Source organism: Furipterus horrens, unplaced genomic scaffold, assembly GCF_987537825.1.
Source record: "Furipterus horrens unplaced genomic scaffold, mFurHor1.1.pri manual_scaffold_1, whole genome shotgun sequence".
NCBI lineage: Eukaryota > Metazoa > Chordata > Mammalia > Chiroptera > Furipteridae > Furipterus > Furipterus horrens.
Genome location: NW_028327171.1, coordinates 131,652,791 through 131,673,448, shown reverse-complemented (window position 1 = coordinate 131,673,448; position 20,658 = coordinate 131,652,791). Strand labels below are relative to the sequence as shown.

The 20,658-nt window shown below is 43.4% G+C and overlaps 1 protein-coding gene across 5 annotated transcripts in view; it reads left to right on the top strand.

Annotated features, from left to right (window-relative positions):
• Positions 1-20,658, top strand: part of MAP3K19 (mitogen-activated protein kinase kinase kinase 19) — a 78,552-nt gene that overhangs the window by 42,193 nt on the left and 15,701 nt on the right. For 4 of the 5 annotated variants that reach the window (XM_090267049.1, XM_090267073.1, XM_090267080.1 and 1 more), the window contains 3 exons: positions 7,830-7,926; positions 15,565-15,643; positions 16,512-16,771. In XM_090267049.1, the coding sequence (XP_090123175.1) occupies positions 7,830-7,926; positions 15,565-15,643; positions 16,512-16,771 (436 nt within the window). The remainder of the gene's footprint in view (positions 1-7,829; positions 7,927-15,564; positions 15,644-16,511; positions 16,772-20,658) is intronic. The other variant, XM_090267058.1, reaches the window with a different exon arrangement.

Sequence of the window (20,658 nt, the reverse complement as noted above, 5' to 3'; positions counted from 1 at the left end):
TCAGGAGGAAGAGGAGATATTAGAGAGGGAAAGATTGAAATTGAAGAAGTGACAAAAGATAGGATGAAGGAGAGAAATACAAGAGGGAGAGAACGAAGTGAGGGGATGGGGTGGAAAGAGAGAAGGGGTAAGAATGGGAGGGTGAAGGGAAAGGGGGATAGATTAGAATTATAATTTGAATATTAAAAGATTAGAATATAAAGTGGAATAGGGAGAGAGAAAGAAAGAGAGAGAGAATATTTATAGGGAGAGAAGGAAAATAAAGGCAAGGGATGAAAGAAAAAGGAATGTAGATTGAAGGGGACAAAATAAAGAAAGAAATTTAATAAAATTGAAGATGCTTAGTGCAGAGAAAGGAGAGAGAGAGAAAGGGAGAGAACTTAAAATTAAAAAATTAACTGAGAATAGGATGCAGGGGAGACATGCTAAGGGGAGAGAAGGGAGGGAAGAGGAGGGGAGAAAAGGAGAGAGAATAAGAAAGGACGGAGGGGCAGTTAGAGAGAGAGTGAGAAATAAAAGAATGAGAGGATTTTAACTCAATTCAACTTTTAGGCACAGTCTCTGTTTATTTTGGTTTGTTTGTTTGTTTTTCCTTCCTTCCTCCTGAGTCCACTCCTGTTCAAAATTCCATGAGTTTCAAATCTTTTTTGGTTGGTTGGCTGGCTGTGGGAGGGTTCTGTTTGATTCTGGGATTACTAGTCTTTTATTCGTGGGCCTACCACCGCTCTGCTGTGAGCTGCGTTTAGTTGTCCCCTCCTGAGGCACCCTCAGCCCTCCTCAGGCTTGCCCAGCTACTCCTTCCCACTGTTGGTGCAGCCTGTGCCTGCCAGCAATCCCCGCCCTGCCTCCAGTCGTGTCTCTATTCCCAGGCCACAGCTTCTGTTCTCTTCCCTGTCTATATGCTTGTGCACCCCACCTCTCTCCCTGTCTTAAGATCATCCCCCCGTTTTGTAGGACTCTGGCACAGTCAGTCAAAGTGCCGGGCCCAGTGGCACTTTCCTGCTCAGGGCCTCTCCCCTAGTCTGGAGCTCCGCAGCGGCTTTCCCGTGTGTGCTTTTCTCCTTGCCCCAAAACTGTCTCTATTCCGAGCTACAGCTTCCGCTGGCTTCCCTGTCTATAGGCCTGGGCCCTCTATCTTTCTTCCCGCCCCAGCACCGTCCCTTTGTTCTGTAGGATTCCAGTGTGGTCGGTCAGCGCAGCGCTCTCCTACCCAGGAGTTCTCCCCCAGTCTGGAGCTCTGCAGCAGCCCTTCCCTGTGGCCCCTTCTCCCCACCCTAAAACCGTCTCCACTCCAGAACCACCGCCTCCACTCTCTTCCCTACTTACACACCCTGTGCATCCTATTTCTCTCCTAGCCCCAAACCCGCCTTTTGTTCTGTGGGATTCTAGCGCGATTGCTCAGTTCTCCCCCGGTCCGGAGTTCTGCAGCAGCTTTTCTGTGCGGCTGGTCTCCTTGCCCCAAATCTGCCCTTTGTTCTGTAGGGCTCTAGCACAAGTGCTGTGCACACCCGGAGTGCCGAGCTTTTGGTCGGAGGCTGCAGCTGAGGAGGTTTCCCTCTAGACTCAGATCACACAGTTTCTCCCAGTCCTGGTTGTTCACTGTTCTCTCCCTCCTCTGGCTTTTTCGGCCAAATCCTCTCCCCAACTCTCTACAAGAATTCACTTATTGGTGTGCCCCTAGCAGGGGGAGCCTCCAAGCAGCTCTCGGTTACTGAATTCTCCGCCTCAGTACTGCAGATGCACCGAATCCCGGAATGACTCAGCCTGCAGTGTGTGGCAAACCCCTCCACCCCCCTCCACGCTGCTCCCACGCTCTCCTCCCTGTTCACGCTATCGGAGATCCACACTCACTCAGTCACTCCTCTCCGCATTCGTTCCTGGAGTCTCTCCCTAACAGGAGCGAGCTGAGAACACTGTCCCTACTCCGTGGCCATCTTCCCCTCTCCTAAATCTTTATTTAAGTTAGTGTAATCTATATTTCTCCCTGAGGTTTTTTTTTTTTTTTTTTTATGCTGTTGAAGTACCCAATGAGCTTCTTGAGTATCCTAATAACCAGTGTTTTGAACTCTTCATATGATAGGTTGGTTATCTATGTTTTATTTAGTTCTTTTTCTGGAGTTTTGTTCTGTTCTTTCATTTGGGTTATATTTCTCTGTCTCCTCATTTTGTTAGCCTCCCTTTGCTTGTTTCAGTGTTATTGGGTAGAGCTGTTTTGACTCCCTGTCCTAGCAGTGTGTCCAGTTGTAGAAAAGCACACCTGTAAGCTAGATGGGGTGAATGAAGCCTTAGGTAATCGTCAGGGTGGGGTCACTCTGTGGCTCTGTGTGTGGGAGGGCTCAAAAAGGGGACAATGCCACTGCCTGGCATGTGGAATTTTGTCCAGGAGAAATCTGTCCCCTGGATGTCACTGTGATGCCAGACATTTCAATTTCTCTCCATATGCCATTGGGTGCCCTTCCAGCTGCTGCCCAAGTGCTGGAACCCAGAGGGAGTGTGTCTGTGTAAGTCCTACATTCATTGCAGTCTCTTTAAGAGGAGACTTCTGAGAATCCCACAGTTTATTCTGCCACCCCAACCACCACTGGTTTTTACAGCCAGAAGTTATGGGGACTTATCTCCCTGGCACTGGAACCATGGGCTGGGTCATCTGGTGTGGGGCTTGGATCCCTTGACCCTAAAGTATCCCTCCTGATTTTTGTCCACCACATGTGGGTGTGGGTCCACCCACACTATGTCTTCACGTCTTTGCCCCTCCTACCCTTTTAGATAAATATGACTTCTTTAATTCCTTGGTTGTCAGACTACCATACATCTTGATTTTCTGATTTTTCTGGGTGATAGTTTTTTTGTAGCTTAGTTATAATTTTTGCTGTGGGTATGTGAGGAGCCATGCCATTTTTTCTTCCACCTCTACCTTGACCAGAAGTCTGTGATTATGTATGATTTCTATGCCTTTTTCTCTTCCATATGTTTAGCATTCCATTGTTTGTAGATGAGAATGCTGTTCTATTTCTAGTCTTTTGTCACCTCCTGCATTACTGTGAGTAGTTTATGAAATCCATTTGTGTTTGGGATGTGCTATTCTAATATTTTCTCTCCTTCACTCACAATTGAGTGTCATTATTTCAATTTTCTTCCTCATGACACCTTAGCACATCTTAAAGGCTTTCATATTTAGCATCCTAAAAGGAATTAGAAAAATTCTAAGCTGTTTTTGTATGAGTCTTCTTTCCCATGACAACCTTCAAAGTAGATATCATTCCCTACATACTTTTTGTCTGTGATGCTTACGGTTCTCAGTTTATTCTAAATAGAAATTTTGTCAGACACTTGTAGATAATATACATTTTTAATTTTTTCCTATACAAAACTTATAAATTAGGTTTGAGTATACTTTTTCTGAAGTTTGTTCATTGTTAGTATTTCTATTTTTCTGGTTTTTATTGGGATTCTTTATTTGAACTTTTCATGGTAGCAAGAAAGCAGAGTTAAGAGGTCTGGAACCAGACTTCAGAGTCTGGATGTGAATTGTGGCTCTACCCTTGGCTAGCTATGAGACTTTGGGTAAGTACCTTAACTTCTCTGGGCCTCATTGTGAAAATAAGAAAATAGACTTCTGGACAAGATGGAGGGGTAGACAGACATGCTGCGTCTCCCTCCACAACTAAAAAGGAATACAACTACCTCAAAACTAGAAACAACCAGAAGTTCCAGAAAATCAAACTGCATGGAAGTCCAACAAACAAAGATATAAAAAAGAAATACTCATCCAGACAGGTAGGAGGGGTGGAGTCAGGGCGGAGAGGATGCGGTGTGGTGGTGGCAGCAGTGGCAGCAGGGGCAGGCTGACAGAAAGTGCAGTCACATGTTTTAAAAAGTCAGGAGGGACACCTGGGAGCGTTCTCAGTTCCTCACCAGACCTCACAGCTCACTGTCCCAGCACCGGGGAAAATAAAGCCTCATTGCTTCTGACTGTGCTGACCACCAAAGGGGGATGTGGTGAAAGCAGAAACTGCTGGTCTCTCAGCAGAGTCCACTTGTTTAAAAGGTCCTTACGATCCTAGAACATCCGCAGACCCACCCAGTCTGGGAACAATGACTGGGGCAGTAGCTAGAGGTGCAGAAGTGGGGGAGGTGCCTGGAAAAGGGGCGAGTGCTGGGAAGGCGTCATTGTTCCCTCTCGGACCCTTCCCCCACATATAGCGCCACTACGTGGTGAAACAGGTTGCCCTGTACTGATGAATCCCTAAAGCTCTGCCCTAACAACATAACAGGAGCAAAAGCTCTACCTGGGACATGGAGGCAAACAAACACAGGAGCCTGTCAGGATGAGGAGACAGAGAAATATGGCCCAAAAGGGGAAATGGATCAACGTTCCAGTGGGAGAACTAAGCGACGAGGAGATAGCCAACCTAACAGATGAGGAGATAGAAAACCTAACAGACGCAGTATTCAAAACACTGGTGATAAAGATGCTCACAGGCTTGACAGATATGCTTGAGTACGGCAAATGCATAAGAGAAGAAGTGAAGGCTATGCTGAGTGAAATGAAGGAAAATCCACACAAAACCAATGGTGAAGGAAAGGAAATCAGGGTTCGAATCAATGATTTGGAACATAAGAAAGAAAAAAACAGTCAACCAGTGCAGAATGAGGAAGCAACAATTGAAAAAAATGAGAAAAACTTCCCAAATTTTGTGAAGGAGATGGACATACAGATCCAGGAAGCATGGAGGGTCCCAGGCAAGCTGGACCCAGAGGGGACCACACCAGGACACATCATAATTGAGATGCCAAAAGTGAAAGATAAAGACAGAGTCCTGGGGGCAGCAAGAGAGAGGCGAAGTGTTGCCTACAGGGCAGTGCCTATAGAAGTATCAACTGATTTCTCAAAGGACATTTTGCGGGCAGGAAGGGACTGGAAAACAATATTCAATGTGATGAAAACAACCTACAACCAAGATTACTCTATCCAGCAAGGCCGTCATTTGGAATGGAAGGGCTGATGAAGTGCTTCCCAGACAAGGTGAAGCTAAAGGAGTTTATCATCACCAAGCCATTATTATATGACATGTGAAAGGAACTTCCTTAAGAAAAAGAAGATCAAAACTATGAACACTAAAATGACAACAAACTCACAACTATCAACAACTGAATCTAAAAAATAAAAACAAAATCCAACTAAGCAAACCAGAATAGGAACAGAATAATAGGTATGGGGATCATTTGGAGGGTTATCAGCTGGGATGGGGGAGGGAGATAAATGGGGAAATGGTACAGGGACTAAGAAGCATAATCAGTTGGTACAAAATAGACAGGGGGGATGTTAAGAATAATATAAGAAAGGGTGAAGCCAAAGAACTTATATGCACAACCCATGGACATGAACTAAGTGGGGGGGGGGGGGGATTGCTGGAGGGAAGTGTGGTACTGGGCAGAGGGGAGCAAAGAGGAAAAATATTGGAACTACTCTAACAACATAATCAATAAAATAACTTTAAAAAATCGTGAGGATTAAATTAGTACATATATGTGAGGTGCATAGAACAATGTCTGGCACTATGTATGGAAATGTTAGTCATCGTTACTGATTTGGTAGATAGGTATGCTTACACCCATCTTCTTCTAGCTTTTCGTAAAGGTCAGTAAGCATTTAAAACTATCTTCACCTTTCCTACTAATCAAAGTATGCACATTCAAACAACAATATGGTAACAAATTCAATATATTATTAATACATTAATACAAATGAAAAGTGATGACAATCGATAAGGGAGAAGATGGAATGAAACACATTTTTGCACAGCTGATAAAGTGTAAGTGTAAACTTTACTTTTAAAGCAATGTGTGTAAAAAAAAACACCTTGAACATGTTTATAATCTTTGGATCAATAATTCCATATCTGGGAATCTACTCTAAAGATATAATGCAATATTAGAGTATTAATTTCCAAGATGTTCACAGCACTATATGTAACAAAGATGAATTAAAAACTGCCTAGTACGCATTATAGGGCTTATGTTGTGAGATTCATGGGGCAGATAGATATTTATTGAGGGAAATTTGAAATTCCATTAACTGATGTTTGTTTAGTAAATTGCTGTATAATTTATGCTTACCTTAAGATATAAAATTTATATGATATAACTATATATTTTTTAAAACAATTATGTATTTATTTATTTATATATTTGTAGAGAGAGGGGAAAGGAGAAAGAGAGGGAGAGAAACATCACTGTGTGATTGCCTCTCACACGCCCCCAACTGGGGACCTGACGTGCAACCTAGTCATGTGCCCTGACAGGGAATCGAAGCAGTGACACTTGGTTCGCAGGCCGACACTCAATCCACTGAGCCACAGCAGCCAGGGCTTACAACTATATTTTTTAATTCTTAGGGAGAAAACAGAAGAAATATGATTGTTAACAATGTTTTAAAATGTTTATAACAATTTTCATTGGTAGAATTATAGGTGATTTTTCTTCTGCTTTTTTAAAAAAGACTATTTTGTAGTTTCATATATACTAAAAAGAGGCCTCCCCTTTGTAATTTGATTGGAGGGAGAAGAAATTTGCTGGACAGTGGTAGAATTTTTGAAATGCAGAGGAGGGTGAACAGTGAAATTGACAACAGTGTAGGATAGGAGTGAACCATTCCAGGTCTCCCATCTGCCATTGACAACAAGGATGGTCAGAGGAGGGCACTTGAGTTTTGCAGAACGTAGAAAATGCTTCTAAAAGCAGGACTTGCTGCATAAAAGTAATGTTGACAACTAAATTATTATGATTGAATACCTAAAATATTGTTAATGGCAGTATAAATGATGGTTTTATTTTTATAATTCTCTATAATAATTAAAATGAACAAAGTGAAAAAAAAAGATTCCTGTGCTCTCTTGGTAAATAATGAATGACATAGGCTTTGTGATAGACTGCCTGCTTGTCCAACAGGCATTTGAATTTAGGGCAAAGACTTTCATCCAACAGTTTCCTTAAATAGGTGTTTACGAAGATCAGAGAAGCCAGAAAGCTAACTGTAATATCCACTGTGTGCAATATCCAGATGTAACTACTACTTGCATCTGTCACTGTTCTAGACATCGAAAAGGGAAAAATCACCAGCAACAACTTCTAATGAAGGAACCTATCAACATCAATGAATTCTAGTAAGAAAGCATTTCTTCTTTAGAGAGTTTGGAGAATTTTTATAAATCAAGTCAGTTCCCAACATGTTTTTCAGCATAATGATTCTTTTCTAGAGGGTAAAAATGAAGTTTGAGAAGTTGTGTGCTATGATTTGATCAGAAAGCTGGCAGAGTGAAACTTTAATCAGCTTTGCTGCTTCCTTGCACTCTAGGGTCCTATCTGTAGCTTCAATATGGGGCAGTGATTTCCACCCTCAGCATTTGTAAGTGACACCCCAGGGAGGCATTTGGAAAAGATCATGTTCCTTTGGGGTTGTTCACTGTGACCGTGGCCAAAGGATTCTTTCCAGTTACTCACCCAGATGGAATTTGTGGCAGCTTAGAAATCTGGATGCTGACATGATAAAGTATAAAATATTGAATTTCTATGTGTCTATGTGATTTCAGCTTTGATCTTCATTTTTGATTACGCAATTAATCATATCTATGTCCGTCTGAGCCTGCTGCTCTGGGGGTAGATACTTTCCTATCATTTTAGTCTTAAATACTTTATCTAATTTAAAAGGAGTCCACAGTGTGAAACTTCAGTCTAGAAAAGTCAACATTCACTCTGCCAAAAAAGAAAAAAGAAAAGAAAAAGAATAGCACATCGAATAACTAAGTTCTTATTTTATGACATTTCAGGAGTTTGACCAAGATGATGACTGCAGTCATTCCATATTGGTTAATGAAGGAGGAAATGCAAGTGGTGATGGGCAAGATTGGCAACCCAGGACAGAAGGTATCTTAGCTTCTGTCCTTGAAGTGTTTACAAAAAGAATGTGAAAGATAATGTGGATTATTTGGATTTCTCCCTAATTTCAGAAGCACTCATTACAGAACTTTGAAAACACAGAAGAGCACACAGGGAATAAGAACACATTCATAATTCTATCATTTGGTCCATATCCAAACTTGCTCTGCCAAAACAGGCATCCCCTCTGGTGTCCCTCTTCTGTCTCCTACCCCACTTCATCTCAACCACTCATTTTATGCCTCTTGCCTTTTTGTTTGATATCATGCCTCACCCCCCACCCCCCACCCCCGCCTCCATACACACACACTCATTTCTTTCCTCACAGGCTCTTCCATCAGCAACAGGGATCTGTCCCTTTCAGAATCGGGCATTTGTCCATCAGCTGTTGTCCTGGAGCTACTCCCTTGAGGGGAAGATGGGGGACTGAACAAGGTATTAAAGCTCCAAGCCTCAGTCTTTTATCCTTTGAGACCATACGTCTCAAATTTCCCGGAACAACGACTCATTCCAAATATGTTTTCCTGTCGTATCTTTAAGTGTCCTTGCATTTAACAGACCACAAGGCATTTGCAAATTTTTGCCTCAGAAAAGTCACCATAGCATTACGTTTGTCTATCACGTTCGCCTATAAGCTTCTTAAATTATATGTTTGTTCAAACTGTGCAGTTTCTTTCTGGCAATTTTGACTCCCATTTCTAGCACTCCACGGAACTGCCCCCTTGGAGGTCTTGTTTTCCCTCAGGCCTGCGACCCCGCTGAGCGCCGCAAGGTTAGTCCAGCCGCCGTGGCCTCGGGCCCCTGGGCGATGCTGCCCTCTGCTGGGCAGCCTGCTCCATCTCACTCGGAATCTCCTTTTCCCCAGGCGAGGGCCTGGAGTAATTTAGTAGCATTGGAAATTATGAACGCCTTGCACCCTGAAAGACCTAATTAAAATAAACAAATCCTGGTCCCTTTCCAAACAATCCTTGTGGTTGGCCTTAGACTTCCAAAGATTCAAAGCCAAGTTCTCAGATACCCAGTTGTGCCCAAGCACCTTCCAAGAGGTTAAATAATTCATTTACTCTGCTCTGTTTGGAGGTGACCTGGCATCTGAGGTGCTAGGGATTCTTTTTAAATTAGTTTATAATATTTTAGGTTTTCATATAGGAACCATAACACTTATGCAGCGTCTCCACAAAGCTCTTGTGGTTTTAAGCGTACATAACCTGGGTTATTAAAAATAACATTCGTTTTCAAGTTTCCTTCTCATAGTTGATTAAATTCAGTTGAACTAGTTACTCTTTTCAGTCACAAATTCTAAAATAAAAATGTTCTGGGCATTATTGTGCATTGAATTCATCTTAGCTATCAAAACATCTCTTTAAATTCCATTTACATGTTGTTTCTAGCGTACTCCAAGTGGTTAATGTTTAAAGTGCTAGCACACTTTATGAAGACCTTATACATATACCATAGAACTATGTATTCTGTTGTAGATATACACATTTAATCATTTAGTTTTTATCTGTCCATTGTCGGCGGCGGCGGCGGCGGCAGCCGTCCGTCTCGAGAGACGATGGCGTAGCTTCCTGAGAGTCTATCTGCACCGCCGAGAATGGCTGTGCAGTCCGACTCGGGAGTGACAATCCCTGCCGCACTTGTTACAGGTGAAGGCAGATGGCCGTTGTTGCTGCTGTTGACGCTGCTTCCGCCTCGATCTTTTCTGGACCGCCTCCTCGTTGCGCGCAGCCTCTGCACGTGACGTACCTTGCCTGACCGCGAGCCTCCAGGCTAGGCGGTCGTCTGCTTGAACTTCCCATGTGTTGAGATTGATGGAGCATTGTGTCATGTCCTTTTTGCAGATGTCTTTGAACCGCAGTTTTGGGCGCCCTCTCATCCTCTTGCCTTCTGCTAGCTCGCCGTAGAGGAGGTCTTTGGGGATACGGCCTGCATCCATTCTTTTGACATGGCCGAGCCACCTGAGGCGTCTCTCGCTAAGAACTGCATGCAAACTGCTCATATTGGCTCGCTTCAGCACCTCGGTGTTGGGGACCTTATCCTGCCAGGCGACATGCAGGACGCGTCGCAGGCACCTCATGTGGAAGCTGTTGAGTTTCCTTTCGTGCCTTGCGTAGGTGGTCCACGTCTCGCTGCCATAGAGGAGAGTGCTGAGTACACAGGCTTGGTAGATGCGCAGTCTGGTTTTCTCAGTGAGGCTGGAATTGTTCCACGCTCGCCGGTTCAGTCTGGCCATAACTGTGGCTGCCCTGGCGATTCTCCGGTTGACCTTCAGGTCGACTGACAGAGAGCTCGAGATGGTGGACCCGAGGTAAGTGAAGTCGTTGACAACCTCCAGGGTGTATCCGTCGATGGTGATGCATGGGGGAGTCCCCGTGCCTTGAGCCATAACGTTCGTCTTCGTCAGGCTGATGGCTAGTCCGAACTCCTTGCATGCGTGGGAAAGGCAAGTGACTAGCTGCTGGAGTCCCTCTTCGGAGTGTGATGTCAAAGCTGCGTCGTCGGCGAAGAGCATCTCACGGATGAGCACCTCTTTGACTTTGGTCTTGGCTCGTAGACGGGCCAGGTTGTAGAGCTTGCCATCGGATCTGGTGTGAATGAAGACACCCTCGCTGCAGTCCTTAAAGGCGTATTGGAGGAGCATGGAGAAGAAGATTCCGAACAGCGTAGGCGCGAGGACGCAGCCCTGCTTTACTCCGCTGCTGACTGGGAAGGCCTCAGAGGTTGCGCCGTTGTAGGACACCGTGCTGTGCATGTTGTCGTGAAAGGACATGACCACAGCAAGCAGATGTGGTGGACAGCCAATCTTCCGTAGCAAGCTGAAGAGACCGACCGCTTCGACTGACCAGATCAAACGCCTTCGTGAGGTTGATAAAGGCGAGGTAGAGTGGTTTATGCTGCTCGTGACACTTCTCCTGCAGCTGGCGTAGGGAGAAGATCATGTCCACTGTTGAACGGCCAGCTCTGAAGCCACACTGGGACTCTGGGTAGACGCGGGAAGCAAGGGTCTGCAGGCGGGCAAGGGCGACCCGGGCGAATACTTTGCCGACGACGCTGAGGAGAGAGATGCCCCGGTAGTTGTTGCAGTCGCTGCGGTCTCCTTTGTTCTTGTACATGGTGATAATGTTGGCATCTCTCATATCCTGGGGGATGTAACCCTCCTTCCAGCAGCGACAGAGTAGATGATGGAGCGGCTGTAGCAGGACTGGTTTCCCGCTCTTTAGGATTTCTGGAGGGATTCCGTCGCTTCCTGGTGCTTTCCCGCAAGCGAGGCGGTCGATGGCTTTGCCGAGCTCTGCCGCAGTAGGTGGGGTGTCTAGCTCCTCCATGACTGGTAGGTCTGGGATGGCGTTAAGAGCAATGTCTGTTACGGTGTTCTTTGTTGCGTACAGCTCGAGGTAGTGCTCGGTCCACCGCCGCATTTGCTGTTCCTGGTCAGTGATGACCTCACCTGTCTTGGACTTAAGGGGGGCGATCTTGGAGGGGATTGGGCCTGTTGCCTTCTTGATACCCTCATACATTCCTCGTGCGTTGCCTATATCGGCGGCTTCCTGAATGCTTCTGCACAGGTTTAGCCAATAGGTGTTGGCACAGTGGCGGGCGGTCTTCTGGACTTTGTTCCTGGCAGCCCGTAGAGCTTGAAGTGTACTGGGAGTGGGCGTGACCTTGTAAGCCAGTAGGGCCTTCCTCTTAGCCTCGATCACGGGTTCCATTTCTTCCCAGTGAGCCTCGTACCAGTCAGCGTTCTTCCGCTCTTTCTTCCCGTAAGCAATAATGGCGGAGTTGTATATGGCGTCGCGGAGACGTGGCCAATTGGATTCGATAATGTCATCTGCCGCCACTCCCTCGCCGAGTGCATCTTCCATCTTGTTGATGAATTGCTGGGTCTTAACTGGGTTGCTGGCACAACTGGTGTTGATGCGTGGGCGACCCTTCATCTTGGAGTGGTGCAACCTCTTCGGCATTATGCGCACCTTGCTTACCACGAGGGCATGGTCCGTGTCGCAGTCTGCACTGTGGTAGCTGCGGGTGAGGAGGGTGCTGCCAATATCCGTTCTTCTGGTGATGACGAGGTCAAGCTGGTGCCAATGGCGGGAGCGGGGGTGCCTCCATGACACCTGGTGGATCTCTTTGCACTTGAAGAATGTGTTTGTCACGCACAGGCCGTGGTGACACGAAAGCTCAAGCAGTCGCTGACCATTCTCATTGATCTTTCCTCTCCCAAAGTTTCCAAGGCAGGTGGGCCAGGCCATGTGGTCGGCTCCTACTCTTGCGTTGAAGTCTCCAAGGAGATAGAGAGCGTTACTTCTGGGGATCTTGGATAACGCTTCGTCCAGTGCATGGTAGAACTGTTCTTTCTCTTCGATGGTGGCGCAGAGGGTTGGGGCGTACGCGCTAAGAATGCTGACTGGGCCGAAAGTTGTTGACAATCGGAGGGTAAGTAATCTCTCTGTGCCTCCTGTGGGTGGCTCTATGGAGTTAACAAGCGTGTTCTTCACAACGAACCCAACACCGTGCTGTCTTGGTTGGTCCGGAGACTTCCCTTGCCAGTAGAAGGTGTAGTTGGTTTCTCTGATAGTTCCGTTGTCGGCCAACCGGGTCTCCTGTAGAGCCGCAATGTCGATGTTTAGTCGTGCCAGTTCCCTATCGATGACAGCGGTTTTCCTGGCACCATTGATCCACGGAAGGTCTGCAGTAAGTCCGGGGCACATGGTCCTGATGTTCCAGCTAGCGAGACGAAGAGCTGGAGGCTTCTTTCTTGTTGTTTGCTTGGAATTAACTGGTGCGGGTGTTTTGTGGCCCACTTTTCGAGAGGCGCCTCTCTGATCCCCACGCACCCAGTGGGGCAGGCGAGCCATGGCGAGACGGCACCTAATTGGCTGGGGCTGCCCAGCTTGAGGCGGGCGGTAGCTGTCCAGTGAGGTGCGATGACCTCTCCCACCATCAGAGGAGACCCCTGGCGCTCGTTTCCTTCGCCAATCGGATGAGCTTATAACCGGTATCTGTCTCCTCCCGTGTTGAGTCGACATCTTGCGATGACGCTGGAGTGTCCTCTCCAGTGAAACTGAAGCTACAGAGCCTGGGCAGGGTGATATGGAGGGTCTGCTGTTGCCCATGCAGCAGACCCCCCCTCTCTTCGCAGCTGAAGGGTCCAAGGGAAAGACAAAGTCAATACAGCTTGGTTTCAGGTGCGCCGCAGGAGTTGCCGGTGTTGACTACAATGTCAAACCGCCTTAGGGACTCCGGCTCCGGATTTTCAGTCGGGGTTTACTCCCTTAGCCTTTCCCCTGAAGAGGTATGACGCAAGGCAGCGGAGGTTTTTTGGAGTCAGAGTTTTCCTTCTCTGATTTTAGAGATGTCCTTCCTCTTTCCTGCTTTACAGGAGTAGTATTTTATTAAAGGGAGCATTACTAGTATATATATATATATATTCTCTATGTATGGCTCACTCCCATAGAGTTTAACAACTAAATATTCCTGCATGATGCATTTGCTTTAATATAGGCTTTTGCAGGTGGTAATGTGTAAAATGCAATCTTTAGACTTCAAAAGCAAAATCCCTCAATTTTTTCCTTAGTATAAAAATCTTTCATTCCTCAAGCAGCTATTTTCCCAGAACATAACAGATACAAACCGTGTAGACTAGAAATAAAATGTGTAAAATTGCTCTTTTCATGAGTGAATAAGAACCTATTTCCTGAAATGAGGGCTTAAATTTTTTTTATACTACAGTGTATATCCATCAAGATTCTTAGTTGCAGATAATAGAATCCACTGTGGTTGGGTTAAAAAGGAAGTTTTGAGAAGATATTAGAAAGTTCATAGACCACTGAAAAGCCAAAGGAGAAGAACAGACTGGGTTGGAGTTTCAGAAATAAATCTCATAACTACATCTCGAAAGTGGCTGCTACTGACCTCAATCACATTGCCTCTTCCCCAACCAGGGAGCTGCTTCCACATCAACCTTGACTCTGTGCTGCCACTGCATCAGCAAAAAGGAAGCCTGCACCTTATCTTTTTTCACGTAATTCATGTGAACCTCTCTCTCAAGTTATTTTTCTGAACTGTAGTAGCAAAGGAGGCTGGAAAAATGTAGTTTTTGAAAGCTCTTTGTTGAGATTTATGATTTAAGAAATTATCAAAATGTGGAAAGGTTATCAAAATATTTTGAACCTTAATGCCCATCAATTTAAGAACAATTAGAAAACATAAGAAAGTGAGACTTTTAAGGAGAAAATAATTTTTCTTTAATGAATGTTTTTGGCTTGGCCAATTCTTGTTTTCATTTTAATAATGGCCTTTACATTACAAATTAACAATCACTTTTAGTTTTACGAATATAATTTTTACCACTTTTGTGAAGAAACTATGTTTCTGCCTATGTTTAAATGTTGTCTTTTAGTTTTTCTACTCCAACATTTTCCAGTGGGGTTAAGTTACACCTGCTTATGTGGAAAGACGCACTCAGACAGACACAGATGCTTATTTTACACATGACAATGCATCATCTTTCCTGGCCCACATTCCGAGGCTCCCACGACCACTCACTGTGTTCAAGAAACAAAACAGAACACATTTGTATGTTCCCGGCTGACTTCAGAGTCAGCACATTTTATAATTTCTTTTCCCACTTAGGGCCAACAATTTAGGGGGCCCATCAGCTTTTAACAACTTCTTAAAAAGCAGGTATTTCTTATATTTGTTTATTGTATCTTTTTTCTTTGGTGTGAAAAAGAAATCAACCAATTAACAGACTTCTGAATACATTAACTTCGCTTTAAAATATTCTGGTTTTATTTGTCCTCAAAAATGTAAAAATAAAGTCATTCTTAACATGTTCTTTTGAATACACTGCACAATTTTCTAAGTTCTGTAGCAAAGTACTAACTGCACCTTGCCTTTGTATAGAACATCCTTTCCACTGACAGTTATTAGAAGTGGATGCTGTATGTTTTTCTTACTCTTAACATACCAACTAGGTTTCTGCACTCCAGGATGATTACAAAAATGTTATGAAAGACATCCATCTTCTTTCTAGTACAAGAGGGGCCCTCATCATGTCACTCAACCTCATGGGTCTCAGTTTCTTCTTTTCTAAAATGGACTTAGTAGTTTTTTTAGGTATATTTGTTTAACATGGTATTATAAGCAAGCATCGATTCTACAAATTGGAACTTTCCATTTTCAGAGTTATACTGGGAATCATTCCATGGCATCATACAGGAGATCACTAAAATTACAGATGAGCAAGTTCCCATGGAAATACATAAATTATCTCATTTAATTCTCAGAGCAGTCCTAAGTAGTGTCATCAGTTACACTTTACAAAAGGTAGCCTTGTTTTTTCTATCCTATGGACAACATTGCTCACAATTAAACTTCATTTTACAACTGAAAGTTTTGTTATACTTTTTTTTTTTTTTTGCTCTTCAAGTGAGCATTTATGTAAGACCTATCATATACTGAACAGAAAATATACAAAGATGGCTAAACCTCCTGGTTAGTTCCATTCTGTAATCATTGAGAATAGATTAGCCAAGTAACGAAAAATAAAATACTTCCTTCAGTTACCACTGGAATTCAGTACTTTCTTCTTTTTTCCACTCTTGTCATGTATTTCTATAGGTGTAGAGAATATTGCTACTTTTCCAAGAGATGTACATCACCCCCAGGGAATGAACCAAGAAGATATAAAAGAAAACAAGTAAGGAATATTCTTTTAAGTGTTAGATTGGAATTTAAGTATAAAATGATACTTGTGTGGCAACCTACATTTTTAGCAAGCCAACCAAAAAGAAGAAAAAAATCACCTGAATGCAGGGATCATGTTAAATATCACTGTGGTAAAGCCCAGATAAGTATTTGTGGCCCATATGGTTTCTGTTGCAATGATCCGTCTCTGCAATTGTATCTTGACCGCAATCAGAGACTGTTGGGAAACAGTCGGGTGTGTAGCTGTGATGTGATAAAACTGCAAAAACAGATGGGAGGCCAGAGTTTGCTTTCCCCATGTCACTGCTTCTTAAAATGTGGTTCTGTGGTCCTGTTACCAGTTCACGATGAAGTCAGTATAAACTTGAAAATTTAAACATTGAAAGTTGTATAGCAATTGGACAAAGTAACATTTCATTCATGGATCTGGTAATGCAAAAAATCGGGGCTTATTTTTCATTTTGATTTTCATTTCATTTTTATGGTAATTTATATTCATTACATTTTACAAAAGTATTAGACCATGGTGAACTGAAAAATTTAAAAACTGGTCCTTTACCAAAGATAGTCTGAGAAGCACTGGGCTGGTTAATGCCCTTGGAGACGTAGAAAGGCGCCCTTGGCCACTCTGCTCAACACAGGGACTAGGAAAGCTGAGGCTGGGGTGCAGGGGGGAGATGGTGTGAGGAGCAAGTCGGAGGGTGGAGAGGTCTCCCTTCAGGAATGCAGCCTCCTACTCAGCAGCACCATTTGGAAACAGTTCTCCCAACTTTCCAGTGATGTCAGACTGGACTGAGAACCGGAGATCCAGAAGACAGGGGGAGCGAGTTTTAAATCAATCCATTTCCTCCCCCTTTCAGTCAGATAACTTCAGTCCATCAAGACCCGGCACAAGCACATTCTGTTCCTCTTCCAAATGAAATGGAAATGATGGACTTCAGAACACAGGTACCAACCACACAGCCTTCACTCCTAAAGAAAGAGAAAAGCTCCAGGGAGCTCTGTGATGAGAACCTGGGTTCCTTGTGGCCGAGACCTTGCTTAGAACCCACCATCTCCAAGTCTGTAGCCAGGGAAGGTGTTCCTCACTTTCTGAAAGACCCGCAAAGGAAACTGGAAGGTGAGTCCATTTAATTACACAGTGATTCCTATATTCTTCATTTAACAAAGGTTTATCTTTTTAAAAATTTTCATCTGAGGATATGTTTATTAAATTTTAGAGAGAGTGGGAGAGAGACAGAGAGACAGAGAGAAAGAGAGATAGAGAGAGAAACATCTATCAGTTGCCTCCCACGTGAGCCCCAACTGGGGATCAAACTGGCAACTTTTGGTGAATGGAAGGACGCTCCAACCAACTGAGCCCCCTGGCCAGGGCTATTTATCTGTTTCTTGAGTGTTTGAAAATCTTTACTCTGAACTCATATTTCATTGATGTTTATCTGTGGGACTCTTGGGGGGCCCACACTGAGGATGCTTTCCTGCAGGATTTGAGTTTGCCTCTGTCTCCAGCGCAAGACTTTTGTACTTAGTAGTTAGCAGCACTTGTGCTAGCATTTCTCCTTTGGGCAATGTTGTGTTTGACATTTGCTTTCTACTGTTCTGAACCAGTCAGCCAACCACCTGAGACAAACCAAATGTGTAATCCAAGAAATTACATTTGTTGGCTTATCACAATGAGGGAGATCACACCACATGGGAACTGTGAGGCATCTCACCAAACAAAGGGGAAAAAAAATTATAAGATTTAGGGGGATGGGTAGAGCTTAAGTGAAATTTAAATAAAGCAGTATTCTATTATAATTTAAATTTTGATTGTGGTAAAATGTATGTTACTTAAAAGTTACCATTTTAACCATTTTACATGTACAGTTTAGCAGCATTAAGTACATTCACATTGTGGTGCAACCATCATCACTATCCATCCCCAGAACTTTTTCATGTTGCAAAATAGATGCTCTCTACTGATGGAACCAGAACTCTAAGGCTGTCTGCCTCCAACACCCCAGCTCAGTTGGAAACTCCCTGTCCAGCAGAGGATTCAGGATCACAGCTTAGAGAACACATTTATCCAGGACACTGTATTTTGTCTGGAGGGATGGGAGGTGGCAAATCTCTGTAGGGGAGAAGTGCACAGAATTCCCATTTCCCATGCCTTTTATTGAAGAAGGGATTCAGGAGATACAAGGTCAAGACTTATGAATCGTCAATAAGCTTTCAGACACTTGAGTTACTGTTGACAGTTACTAATTACAGATATCAATATAGAGAACACGATGACCAGTCCGTGTCAGGGTCTATTAAACATCTTGGCACCACACTGGCATTAGGTGCAAAGCTTCATACATTTTTAGCTACAGGTTGTTTATAGTTAACTAAGATATAAGAAAATCAGAGCAAGCTCTAATGCATAATATGCATTTTTAAAATCCAATTCCCATAGGAACCCTCTGAGTGGCCTTCAGTCCTGTCTGCATGTTAGCCTTCCAGTTTTCCATTGAGTCTTAGAGGCCTCTTGAGAGGCCCTGGGCCACGGCTTGGGCTACAATTCCCAAAACTTCAAGGAGCAGTCCCCTATAGAACTCCCGTTCTCCCTTCCCCTGTAACCCCCAGTAGCTATTCCACTTTCTGTCTCTATGAATCTGACTTTTCTAGGTACTTCATTTAAGTGAAATCATATAATATTTGTCCTTTTGTGTCTGGCTCATTTTGGTTATCATAATGTTGTAGCAGTGTTTGGATAGGCTGTATGTAAGAGTGTTAACATCAGGTCTGGACTGTGAGTAGACCCAGAGTTTTGTTTCTTAAAATCAGCAAAGGTAGCTCCAACTCTCAGCAGCCTCTCTTCAGCCTCCTATCTTGCCACTTTTCCTCAGCAGTGTGATAAACAGCACTGCTAGATGCCTTCCATTCTCGTAACAAACATACTGTTGTTTTTCTGCTGGAAAATTATGCCATTCTTCACATGTCACCTAAGATACCACGTTCTCTGGAAAGTCTTCCTGAACTTCCTGAAAATTGGATAAGTCATCATTCCTTTTGACTCCCATAGGCTCCTGCAACAGTGTTGAGTTGCCACTATTTGTTCATATGTTTGTCTTTACCAGATTACAAAGGCAAAAACCATTGTACCTTCAAGCACCTGGCACCAGGCCTGGCACATAACTATGAAAAACTGTATATTAAGTAAAAAATAACAATGATAACCATTTATTAAGTGTCTGCTATTGCAAGGCACAAATATACACAGATAGAGATAATATATCAAAGACTTGTTTTAGGAATGAGGAAACTGAGCCCTAAGAAGGCTAAGTGTGTATCCAGGTCACATAGCTAGTGAATTATAGAGGCTAGGTTCAAACCTGGACCACCTGTCTCTGAAGCCAATGTGCTTAAGCACCATGCCATCTGTTATCAGAGCTCATACCTTCTATCTGAGTCCCTCTCTAGTTATAAGTGAAGAAAAAGATAAACATAATTAGTGTTGTAGTAGAGACGGTTTAGAGAAAAAGAGGGGCAGTTGGTGCAGGTACAGACTGATGGGAGTGTGGATGGAGAGACTGAATTGGACATCATGGAAATACCCTCTTCAAGCCAAACCACAGAGAATCTTGAAGATGTAACAGAAGTAACTATGCACACCCAGACAAGAATAAATGTGGTTAGGTCAGTGTTCTGTAATGGAAAGTGCTCTATAGGAGCTGCAATCTCATGTGGAAATGTCAACTGGGGTTTCCCAGGCCAGTATTTGCCCTCACCCTTTAAAAATTGTCTAACTGCAATTTTAAAAAAAATTAGTCAATCAATGTATATTGAACAAGAAAAATTCAGACCCTGACTGGTGTGGCTCAGTGGGTTGGGCATTGTCCCACAAACAAAAGGTTGCCAGTTTGATTCCTGGTTGGAGGACATGCCTGGGTTACAGGTTCGGTCCTCAGCTGGGGGCATGCAAGAGGCAACTGATTGATGTTTCTCCCACACATTGATGATTCACTCCCACTCTTTCTTCCTCCCTTCCCCTCTCCCTAAAAAAGGTAAATAAATAAAAAATTTTAAAAACTTCAGGACAACTGTAATTGAACAACAATTAAATTAAATTTAAATTTAAAAAATAACAAAATTTCAGAAAAGACTAATGAACAAATATAAAAAATAAAAATTAAAAAGTACAAATAGTATTCCAAGACCATTTCTTTTGGAATGTACTTCCATATTTCTAAATAGCTTGTTTATAATGATAATGCTTGATTGTTCAATTTAGACCTTATCTATTAGAATTTAACACTTTTACATTACTCTCCTCACACATAGGCAATCCCCAATCTTCTCAATCTTTGGGTTTAAAAGAAATCACTATTTAATGTGTTTGTTCTTATGACTGGGTAAAATTTTATTTACAACTGAGCTCATTTGTGTGCTATGATTACATTTTCTCCCTTCTGAGACATTGTATTTATTACAGTGTTAAGTGCCTCATTTCATTATTCGCATCCTCTCTATGTATCTGTTCCTAATTCATCCCCATCCTGTCTGAAGGACTTGTAAAATGCATCTGCACATCAGGTAATCTGTTGGTTAGTTTTGTGTTTGGAGACACTGCTCCCAGAACCCTCTATCCTCTTGTTTCATTCTGTGTTGCTTGTTTTGGACCCACTGACCAGCTATGTCTGGGATTCCCTTAGCATCATCCTGAAAATTTTGTAAGCCTCCCTGCTGCATTGGACCCTGTTTACTGGATACTTAGCTTCCTCTTTTTTTATTTACTCCCTTGTTTCAGTGGGTACGTTTTCCAGTAGCTTCATGAGAATGGTGCATTAATGATGGTTTTTCATCCTCTGTTTCCTCTGAGCTCTTTACTTTCTTTCAGTTTGTTTTATTCTCTGTATTTTCACATTAGAGGCTTTTCTCACATACCAGCTGATCCTTGGCTATCTACATATTTGTATTTAAGAGGGCAGCTCTAAAAATGTGGAGCACTCCAAAGGGCTTCTTGAGTAGGCAGAGACCTGG